Source organism: Zingiber officinale, chromosome 9A, assembly GCF_018446385.1.
Source record: "Zingiber officinale cultivar Zhangliang chromosome 9A, Zo_v1.1, whole genome shotgun sequence".
In the NCBI taxonomy this organism is placed as follows: domain Eukaryota; kingdom Viridiplantae; phylum Streptophyta; class Magnoliopsida; order Zingiberales; family Zingiberaceae; genus Zingiber; species Zingiber officinale.
Genome location: NC_056002.1, coordinates 12,736,124 through 12,748,004, shown reverse-complemented (window position 1 = coordinate 12,748,004; position 11,881 = coordinate 12,736,124). Strand labels below are relative to the sequence as shown.

Sequence of the window (11,881 nt, the reverse complement as noted above, 5' to 3'; positions counted from 1 at the left end):
CCAACATCAAGTTCAGGAGTTTAGAAACTCCAAGTAACTATAGATCTGCTTTGACACTCAACAATCCAGTTTGTTACTTCAATTTGAGTATCATTATCATAATAACTGGTTTCTAAACTTAGTGAATTTAATTCACTAGGTATGCATACTCCTCCTACATCGGTTCCTCTTTAAAGGTGGTTATGCAAAATTGATCAGTAACATCAGGAAGTTCCAGCATTAAATATGGACTCCCTTATTATGCTCCAAGAACAAAATTCAGCACCAATGAAAACCTCCAATTCTTTAAAATCCTTGAGCATATGAAAAATTTTCCCCCACACTTAAAATCTTATCCATCTCAAACAATTCAACTCATTAAGAAAATCAACCAAAACTCTCAATGAAAGAATGTTAAGCAAATATGGTGGAAGATAAAAGTATTGAGTGAGGGATTTAACTAGCATTTGAAAGGAAAAAGGAAACAAAGAATAGGAAAGAAAATATCGTTCATCATCTCCATGCATGCATATGGTATTGTAACTTTAAAAAGAAGTAAAGTAAGTTCTAGAGTTCAATTGTTATGAGTGTATAACTGCATATCACACAAAAAGAATAATAGAGTATAGACTTTAGGTAGTCCTCTCTAGATAATTTTTGACAATCAAGCTTAATTAATCAAAACAGAATCCATTACCATACCAACCAATAGCATGCAAGCAAAGCATTCAATCATGTCAAATGACCTAAACTTGATGGTCAAACTTAAAAAACTTTTATCATCTTAAAAGTATTACTAGAACAATTTCATGGAGAATTTTCTTCAAATGAAATGTTATGTAGACCAAACAAAGTGCAAAGTATTAAGCAAAATACAAATGTAAAGTATGAAAGTAGAAGAAAGTGTAAAGTAAAAAACAAAAGCAAGGAACGAACTCCCCTTTATTCCGGATGGTTGCAAACAATTTAGAAGTAGCATCCACACCGGCATTGAAATGGTCCTTCCCGGTGGTTGGAGTCGGTTAAGAAACAAAATCCAAGTTGGGAGTGGAATCATTGCATTTGAAGTAATGACCTCTCCCTTCACCATATTCCTCTTGAAAATACTCCTTGGAGGTTGAAGGCGGTTCAATTGGAGTAACCACTCCGGGAGCTTATAATCTCTTGTAAATTCAACAAAAGACAACACCTCCCACACGCATGTGGGATAAGAAGAAGACAAAAAAATATTAGTTTTTGTAGAAAATGTATCAAGAAATGAATCACATCTAATAAAATCAATTAATTATACCTCTAAGAAATTTTCTAAAAAAATCAAAAGAAACACTAACCTTGTCATGTTGAAACGTACATGGAGATTCTAGAATGGTGACTGTGACCTCCTCATCCTCAAGTAGTGGTTTACGCTCCGGTTCAGGTGGTTCTTGGGGTATTGCCTCAATGTGCAATCCCCTACACTTATATCATCAATACTTAGTTTAGGTGATTGTACAACTGGAAAAAGTGATTCTTGGGGTATTGCTTCCACTATGCAATCCCCTATACTCTCCTCATCATCAACATCAGTACTTGCATCATCAACAACATCTACAACGACAGTATCAGCAGAGTCAAAAATTCTTACAACTGCAGCATCACAACAAGAAATACTAGAGGAGTCCTGTAGAGTAATGGAGACAAGATTAGGTCTATCAAAAACACTACAATCCCTCTTCTCATTGAAGTATGGTGCGTGTTGATGGCTAACGGATGATGCAAATTGGTCTACTTGTATCTGTAAATTTTGTATCTCTACAAATTGTTACTTTTGATGCTCTATCATTAGCTAGATAATCTCCCAAAGGTCTTGTGTTGAACTAGGGGCATGAACTTCATCTTAAAATGTACTCCAAGGAGCTAGATCACCCTACTGGACTGAATGTGGCCAAGTAGGCATATACTCATCATGAAATCCCTGTGGACTCTGATATGTTGGATATAGCTCAGGAAATTATCCTTGTGTATCCTCATACCTAAAATGTGATTGATCCACTCAATTAGAATTATATGAATTTTGAAATAACTAATACATATTTGGCTGCTCTATCGGTGGATAATATTGAGGTTCAGGTTGATAATACTGAATCTAAGGATGATAATACTGAGACTCAGGATGATAGTATTGAGGTTGATTAGGCTGATAATACTGACTCTCCATCCCACTTTCAAAATATTGATAATATGGATCCATGATCAAAGAAATGTCCTATTCTTACACTGAAACACTAGCAGATAAGATCAGAAGACACAAGGAACATATTAAATCAAACACATGGATATATAAACATGAAAACACTCAAACAAAATTTTTTTTTTCAAAATAGAGAACAATCCTAAGATTATCAAACACCGCTAACATTCCCCGGCAACGACGCCAATTTTGATAAACCCGATTTTTGTTGTGAAATGGATATAAAAAAAATTAAGTGACCGAATTCATTCTATACTAATGTAGCATAGATATGACTCGGGTCGTCTCCCAACGAATGTGACAATGGTGGTATCTTAGGATTAATTTGTTTGTAATCTTTGGGTTTTTGATATAGTAATGGGGGTTTTGAGTTTTGATTCTAAACCTAACAAATGAGATAGCAAAACACGTATGAAATTTAATCTAATGAAATGAACATCATCTTATCTACCCATTAATAGTGATCCCACAACATATTGTCACTTTACGCTATGATTTCACCATAAATGGAGTTAAACTAAGGAATGAAATAGCAAAGCATTTAATGAAACTAAATCTAATGTAATAAAAGAAATCCTAACTATCTGTTAATCATGAGCCCATAACATATTGTCACTCTATGTTATAAATTACACCATTAATAGATCTAAGCATATTGAAAACTAAACAAAAGCAGAACAAGAGCAACCAAACTTAATCCATTACTGAAAATAGAACTCGAATTCAGATAACAGTAGCTGAATTCATCTTAAGAACCATGCACAAACATTGGATCAGATCTCTACTCAAGGAATCAACAAACATTCAGTTGAATTGAAGGCAAGAAAACAGATCTAAACCTTCATCTAACCCTAATAACTCGAGCCAATGAAACTAAACAGTAAAGAAAACAAGAACGAAGCTGGAAATTTCGAAGAACAGAAATGTAGAAATCAAAAAGGAAAAGTGATGAACCAAGGTGAGCTAGGAATCCCCAAGCACTCGTTGATCTTGACAAAGATGTCAAATCTTGCAATCGGCGAAGAATTGATCCAATCAGATGAGCTCTGGATCTGGCAAAATCAATCAACAACATCAAAATAAGAAGTATACAGCAGGAAACAGTCTCAAGTCCTAGACATGATCGGAGCTTCGGCGAAGGATGATCGCTGGCCTGAAGAAGAGGGAATCGGCTGGAACCACCAAATTCCTCCACCTTCTATGCTTCTTCTTCCTTGCACAAAGTCGTGACAGAATTAGCGTTTAGATGGTTGAGGTGGCGTCGTCGGCTGGTGACAGGTGGATGATGACCGAGGAAGGGACACCCTTGACATCTCTTGACCGTCGGTGGTGGAACGAAAGGAAGAGGATCGCTCGCCTCTGCTTCGCATGATCGCGCCTTCTATAGAATTTGACGACCCATCCCCCCAAGGAACTGTAACTTCATATCCCCTTTAATCTGATAAGTTTAGAACGGACGGTCGAGATTACTTCATAGCTTGATCAATGGTCGGATCCATTCAGATCTGGATCAAAATCTCTAGATCTCGATCCATGACTGTGATCTACTTCCCCTTGGCTTGGATGGACCAAATTCTTGACGGATGGCTCAAATCTCTCTTAATCTTGAATGAATAGTCCATATTACTTCAGAGCATGATCTCTTCAATTAACCCTAGATTTGAACCCAAATCTAGTATGATCCGATCGAGTCCTTGCCCTTTTGATGTCTACAAAGAATATATCCAAATATTAGCATCAAATACCGCGAATATAAGATAATTTGTAATTAAGTCCATAAATGAATACAACTCATGGAATGTGATATAAACATGGAATTAATGCATGAAAAGATCAAATGATATACTTATATGAATCAAAATATCATGACAAAATGATGATTATTAATGTTCCAAATTAAATCATCCTGCTTAATAGAGCATTGTTCCATGATTGTAGACCCCGAAGCTTGTATCCTCCTTCACGCTTAGAGAGAAATCTTGGCATTCGACATATGACATAAATCTTCTCCCATGACAGTAGCAGTGTCAGAGCAGGAATGACAATTTTCTTCATAGTTGGATCCTAAACTAAAACGGGTAAATTTGGATAGTCTTTTTGGTATGAATTCAGACTCGGAACTTTTTTTTCAAATCTCTATAGTTGAATGGGAGTGAATATAGTAAATATGGAGATTCTATTTTTAATTCTAAATAATAATAATAATAATAATAATAATAATAATAGAGTTTATTTTTTATTTATTAAACAGATTATTAATATTATTATATATATTATTTAATTAATATTAGTATTTATATGCTATTAAATGCTTTATAATAATTTTATGAAATAGGTTGAAAAGATTGAAAATATTTTTGTGAAGTCAATGGACGAGTATTTGAAATAGGCATGAGGACTTGTTGGTCATAGGTGCTATCGATAAGAGGGGGTCAATTATTTGTAGAATGATAATAGATAAATTTTTCTAAATACTAGGATATTTGTATAAAAAAATTTTGATAAATGCAAAAAGAAAGAAGTTATCGATTTTTTTACTTGGTTACAATCGGAAAGGTTGTTAATCCAAGACTCTGAAGTACTATTCAAATTTTCCTTTCGTCGTAGGCGAAGAAGCCTCTTATAAGCGTTGGAAGCACATAAAGTCATAGAACACTTAAAAAACCTCGTATACAAGTTGTTGTAAACTACTAGGATTAGGGCTATATTTATAGTCCTGTTCGGAGCGTACGTCTGGAACCCTTTCAAGCGCCACATCGAGTTTGGATAGAAGTCCTGGTCCGGCCGCCCGGAGTTCGACGAGTCCGAGCCCCCGAAGTCTGGCGAGTCTGGGCCCCCGAAGTCCGGTGAGTCCGGACACCCGAACTGGGTCCCGATGCTCAAACCAAGAAAGTCAACATCCTATTGACTTTCGGTCTTAGTCTTCTACTCCGGTTTCGCTCACCTTGATCTGGGTCTTCCGCTCCAGCTCCTCTCACTTGGGTGATCTCGGTCATCCAGAATAGGGCTCACCTGAATCCAACTTTCGACCTTCGAGCAATCTTTCGCTCCGGCTTCTCGTCCCTCGGAAACGTCGCATGTCTCCTTTTCGTCCACCCGCGTACTCTTCCGCAGCACCTCTTCCCTCAGACGCACCGAACCCGTCGATTCTCTTCCATGTCATCTTTCTCGATAGCTGCGTCTTTCGCTCGACTTACTGTGCTAATAAGTTTTTGCACACTTAGACACAGAGGTTAAAAACTAACATGACCTAACCTAACTTATTTGATCACATTAAAACTATCTTGGAGTACTAATAATGAAGACTACCTTATGTTGTTCTATATAGAAGAATAAATCTATCCGAGTCTCATCTCATTGTCATTTCTTACTTGTGCTTCCGCTATGGTATTAATATTTTCGCGTGATAAGAAATTAAAACTCAACTAGAAAAAAGAGGCGGGAAGAGATAGGAAGAGCTAAATAATCGGTTCAAAATTAAATTTATAGAATTGAATAAATTAAAATTGAATTAATAATTTTTTTAGATAAACCCAATCGACAGAATGTTGGTACTAAATTGAATCAAAATACAATTGATTAATTCGGTAATCGATTCAATTAACCAAACTTTTCTTATTTTGTTTTTGCACATCAACCCACTGATATTAGACGGTCATTAGATTTAATTAATTTAACTGAAAATTTTAAAATAGAGATTGAATTGAATAAATTAAAATAATCATGGTTTTTTTTTAAAAAATAAAATTTCAAATTAATTAAATTTTACTTTTGAACTAGGTTGGTTTCATAGATTATTTCGATTTAATCAATATTTTACTACTCACGGATTTACATTTTATAAGGAGTCATGGGTAAGCTATTGGATTCTAGCGAAAGCTGTTATATACACTATTATATTTAAGCTAGGACGATTTTTTTAACTTTTGAGAGCGGCTTTCAATCACTCTTATATTTTTATCAACGATTTGAAAACCGCTCCTCTTGTCACCGTTCCTATATCCTATCGAAGCGGTTTTCATAATCGTTGGTAAAAATTAAAAAACTTCTCATATTATACTTTATAGATATGATTTGAAACCGATCTTACACATTATACCTATAATAACGATTTCAAACCACTTCTATAGAAACCGCTCTTACAACCATGGATATAGGAGCGATTTTAAAATGCCTAAATGTCATGATTATAGGAGCACGAATCCTACAGGTAGACTCACCGATCTCGGGCTCTTAACCGGGTCAATGGGTCAAGTGCTCGTTTACCCTATTTTTATTTTTATTTTCTTTTAAAGTTGAAAAAAATTAGTTATTACTAGGAATTGAACCTATGTCTTCTAAATAATAAACTAATATCCTAACCAACTAAATTATAACTATTAATAATTTTATGTGTTAGTTAATTATTTAATAACTAGTCAATAATTTCTTTTGTTATATTGCTATTCTTAGTAAGTAGGAGAAGATTAAGAGACATATTTATTCATTTATTTTTTAATTTATAATTTTATATGCTAGTTAATTATTAAATAATTAATTAATTTTTTTTTTTACTATATGTTTATTTTTAATAAGTCCAACAATGTCAGGTTTAATAAACGATTTTGATTACCTATGAGAATATGAGACTAAGATGATCTATGGAAAAGACTTTGGTTTTAGTTGATGCTGAAAAGTGGAAAAGAAAAAATTTAGGTTAGCTTTACTTGCTATTAGAGGCTAATAAAAGTAAAAAATTTAAGAGAAAAATAAAATAAGGTTAATATGTTTTAAAAATAATGGTTCTATATAAATAATAATAATATTTAATAATATTCTGATCTTAAATAATCTAATATTATTTTTTAATTTTTAAATAAATAATTTTTAATAAATGTCATTATAAAATATTTATAAAAAAAATATCAAAGTTATATTCTAGTAGTGCGAATTGGAGGATGAATAAAATCGAATAAAGAAAGAGAAAAGTTTTTCAGAGTGAGATTTAGGATTTTGAAGTTGAATAGAGGAAGAAGAAAAGTTTTTGGTGTGAGATCTAGGTTCAGAGTTCATAAAAAAAGAGGAAAATTTTTTTACATGAGATTTAGAATTTCGGAGATAGATAGAGGAAGATGAAGGTATGGAGGTTGAGTGTCGATGTCGGGAATGAAAGTTATGTATTTAGGAAAAAAATATTAAGGAAAAAAATTTAAGAAAAATACATATAAGAAAAGAAAGAAAATTGATATATATAAAATTAAGAATTTTATTTTAACAAAAATAAAAATAAGAAAAGAATGAAAATCAATATAAATAAAATTAAGATTTTATAAGTTATTTAAAGAATAATTTGTTTGACTAATAAATATTTATATTAAATAAATAAATTTAAATTTGAAATGTACAAAATAAAATTACATAAAGTAAATTGTATATTTTAATTGTTATTTTTTTAAAAAAATATTGATTAATTTTAACTTCGATAAGAGTGGTTTACAGAATGATTACTAAAAGTGTACTGTTTGATAACTGTTATTAGACATTAGAGCAATAGAAATAGTTAATAACCGCGTTTAATATAGAACCACGGCTAAATGTACCAATGTCAGTAGTCTCAAGATTACTTTTAATAGTTGAATCATTAAAAGTGGTTTCAGCAGCGGTTTATTCAAATTGGTATTAGAAGTATTCAACAAGAGCAGTTGCAAAATCGTTCTAAAAAGATAAGACATTAGAAATGATTTAGTTCAAACTGTTTCTATTGTTTGATTTTCAAGAGCGGTGTTAAAATCGCTCCTAATAAATTATTCCTATACGAGTATTTTTTTTGAGTGTATTTTTAATTACTTTTGCAGTTGGTTGAATAATGAAGAACACAAGGACGTGCAATTGAAGATTTTAACAGAAGGATTGAAGATTTTAACTGAAGGATATTGAAGATTAATTGAAGGATATGTTCATCTCGAAGAACCCAAGGATGCAGAATCGGAGGATGAAGAACAAGAAACGGAGATCCTCCGTAACAAAAGTATTCTGAAGGTTAATTTCATTGCAACGGTGGCGATATATCTAGTGTTTCGTTCATAATTCTTGGTCTGATCGTCGTTAGTAAGTCACTTAAGTTGGGTCGAGATAAATCTCCTAAAATTTTTATATTTTGCATGACCACTGCTAAAATATATTTTTCTACAATGTATTTTAACGTGTATATTTATTTTTAAATGTTGTTATAAATATCTTATAATATTAATCAAAAACTCTTAATTTTAATTTTAATAAAGATCATTATATTTATAAAGTTATTAATTAATTAAATATATTAATTTATTTTTTATTAGCCTAAACTTTCCGTTCCGTCTTCCTTTCCAATGCAAATTCGAGTAACTCATTTTCTGAAAAACGAGTGTTTTTTGTTTTTTAGAAAATAATTTTTTCGTATTTTTTGTTTTCTTAGAAAACATTCTCTCATTTTTTTAAAAATGAACGTGGAAAATGCAAACCAAACGTCCCCTTAAATTCCTTGATTTCTTCATTTTCCGTTAGCGATCTATATTTTAAACTCCACTGTTAATTTACAATCACAACCAGTTGCTAATATAACGATCAAAAATAATTTCATCATTAATTAATTAGTGAATAAAAATTATAATTGATCACTAATTTAACAATTATAATTATTTAGTTGTAATAATTTTGCACTAATTAACGATTGGAATAGATTTCATCATTAATTGTCGGTGCAAATTAACGATGTAATTATGTTTTATCGTTAAATTAGCATCACTAATTAGCAATCGATAATTTATTTTGATGGTTATTTAAGAATTATAATGTCATCCTTAATTCGATCGTTAAGAGTGGGTTTCACTAATTAACAATCGACAATTTATTAATTCAAGAGTTGGGTTTGTGTAGCTAAGAAGGCATAGGATCACTTTCAGAAACTTTAGATTAATGTCATGTCAAGTTTTGCATGTGATAAAAAAAATAACTAATTCATCTCAATAATGTCCCTTACCGTCAACGAGTGAGATTTAATTATTCCTTCTAAATTGGATCACTATTTATTATCCAAATTCCAATTAGCGTGGAAACATATCATGTCATGTTAGATTTTGCATTTGCCAGATTAAAGCTTTGGTCTCCTGAACCACTTTTTTATGGTCCAGGAGATGCGATACTCATATTTATGATCGAATCATGATCATAATTCGATCATAAATGGTTGCGATTCCTTCCTGGGTTCACCGTCCCCATCAAATTATAGTTTTTTTCGGAGCGGGTGGTCGGAGACCGCTCGAAGACCTCCGATAGTGGATAAGTGGTCAGATTACTAGGCGCCGAGTGAGGATGTCCTCCGATGATGGATAAGTGGCCAAATACTACCATTTGATGGTAGTATCAATCCCAAGATTATTCAAAACATTGAGATATTTTAAGGGTAAAGTAGAAAAAAATCCCTAATCACAATCATAATTTTGCATGCAGTCCTCAATCACAAAAAAAATTATTTTCACTCTCTGCATGCAAAGTATTACTTGTTTCAACTCCCTCGTGCAAATATTATTACCTAAATTACCCCTCAGCTTTTTAGGTATAAAAAGTCTAAAAATGAGTATGCAGAGAGTTAAATTCAACACTTTACACTAGAATCCAGTACTTTATACTAGAATCGAGTATATTTTCTATCAAAATTAATCCTCATATTTTTTCGGTACAAATAGTCTAAAAATGAGTATAATTTCTATCAAATTCAACACATTAAACTATAATTGAGTATATTTTCTATTAAATTGAGCACGATTTTTTTCTTGTTTAATATAAGTCCTCATAAATTCAACACCATTTACCATTTAAAAAAATCTAGTATATTTTTGAGTATCATTTAAAGAAAATTTAGTATATTTTCCATCCAATTGAAGTGAAAAAGAATCGTACTTAATTTGATAGAAAATATATTAGATTTTAATTTAATGTACTGAATTTAAAAAGAAATATACTAATTTTTAGATTTTTTATACTGAAAAATATCATGTGTAATTAGGTAAATATATTTGACTAGCGAATGTAAACAAAGATTTTTATGGATGAATCCTGCATGCAAAGATGAGTTTTTGATTAAGGCTGCATGCAAATTTACCCATATTTTAACTTCCAAACATATACAAAGACAGTTCTCTCACTTCCTAATATGTTGTCAACCTCCTCTTCTACTGCCTCCTCTCTTTTCTCCACCCTTCAGGTGTGCGTCATCTCTACATTCTCATAGCTCCCTCTGTTTTCCTTTTCATGCTTCCGTTGCCGGATTCATTTGCTCGGCGTTCGACTGCACTTGATGAAACATTGATGTTCAGTTGCATAATCTGATAGTACAGGCTACTGCTTGAGCCCAATACTTCAGCCTCGCTTTAACTTCATCAGGATTGTCACCTAGCAGCACAAGAATACTAGGTTGCTAAAACCAACAGAAATGGATAAAGATAATCTGGTTCTTGAATCTTGTCATTTAATTTCTTAGAAACGGTGCAAAAATTGGGGCTTGCATTGAATAGAAGCCATATCGGAAAGGATTTGGGCGAGATCAGAATTTGTTGTTTCAGAGCACGATCACAATCAAGGAATGACGACAGGAAAAGAAATCGAAGTTCTGGGTGGGGAAAAAGCAGTCCACAACATGGCAGAAGCAAGCTTTTACCTGGACTGACGATCTTCCAGTTGGCGATGAGAGGGGACGACGGAGATTCGCATTGATCAAATGAATCCCCCGAGGAGGAGCGATCCAGCGAACGATTCTGCCGCTGCTCGTCCAAGAACCTCTGGTTCATGGAGTAACAGAGCTCCAGCGCTGGGAGCGTGTTGCGGAGCCCGGGGATCTCTTCGTAGTTGAATCCGAACCCTAGGTCGAGGCACCCCTTGAGCTCCTCCAGGTCCTCACCCCTCAGGCTCTTCGACCTCGTGATGCCGTCCGCCCCCTCTTCGCCGCCTTCCCCGGCGTCCGCGAACCCCACGAGCGTCACACCGCCGCCGATCTTCCTCCGCCATGGTTCTTCCTGCCTCGAACCCTTCGCCAAATGAATCTCCGCCTCCGCCTCCTCCTCGGAACTAGGGATCAAGATCTCTCTTTCGAACGAATAGCTTCCCATCTCCGCTTCCTCTCTCACTCTTCTACTTCCCTTCTCTCCATGAGGTTTTAAACGGCTCCCTCTCTTTATTATTATTATTTTTAATTTATTATTTATTATTTTAGTTGATATAAAGTATGCAGTTCTCTAACTGACTAATTACGAGAGTGAATGGGTGATGGATTGGTCACAGATTTTTTAGTAGTCACGAGGGGGGAATCAAAAAAATCATGGAGATCCATTTATACTATTTTAGACCCACTTTTCATTCGAAAAAAATCTCCTTAAATTTATTGATTATTTGTCTAACGACCTAACTATTGCACATGAGATCTCGATTATTTATTGTAGGATCACTCGGACGACTTTTTCTTTTTTAACAAATAATGAACTAAGGTAATATTGAATTTAGAGTGATCCATCTAATCTCATGAAAATTTTATCGTCAAAATAAATCAAAAAATAATCATGACGGTGATCCAGAATATATTTATGTATCTCATTTAAAAAAACCTTATAAATATACGGTTTGAAGATCGAATTATGAATACATTAGTCATTAGTAATAACT

At 33.3% G+C, this 11,881-nt stretch overlaps 1 protein-coding gene and 1 long non-coding RNA gene across 2 annotated transcripts; both read right to left on the bottom strand.

Moving 5' to 3' along the window:
- Positions 1–776: 776 nt before the first annotated feature.
- LOC122018478 lies at positions 777–3,611 on the bottom strand. The gene is made up of 2 exons (XR_006121789.1): positions 3,164–3,611; positions 777–1,566 (listed from the first exon to the last, which is right to left on the bottom strand). It is a non-coding gene; the product is annotated as an uncharacterized LOC122018478 (long non-coding RNA).
- Positions 3,612–10,245: 6,634 nt separating this feature from the next.
- LOC122021027 lies at positions 10,246–11,376 on the bottom strand. Its single transcript, XM_042579093.1, has 2 exons — positions 10,884–11,376; positions 10,246–10,618 (listed from the first exon to the last, which is right to left on the bottom strand). The coding sequence occupies exons 1-2, from the start codon at positions 11,329–11,331 to the stop codon at positions 10,539–10,541; spliced, it is 528 nt and encodes a 175-aa protein (XP_042435027.1). The 5' UTR covers positions 11,332–11,376; the 3' UTR covers positions 10,246–10,538.
- Between the last annotated feature and the right edge of the window lie 505 nt (positions 11,377–11,881).

Coding starts and splice junctions, on each gene's coding strand:
- LOC122021027 (XM_042579093.1), bottom strand. CDS start 11,331: ATGGGAAGCTATTCGTTCGAAAGAGAGATCTTGATCCCTAGTTCCGAG. Junction 10,619..10,883: donor CTGGAAGATCGTCAGTCCAG/GTAAAAGCTTGC, acceptor TTGTGCTGCTAG/GTGACAATCCTGATGAAGTT.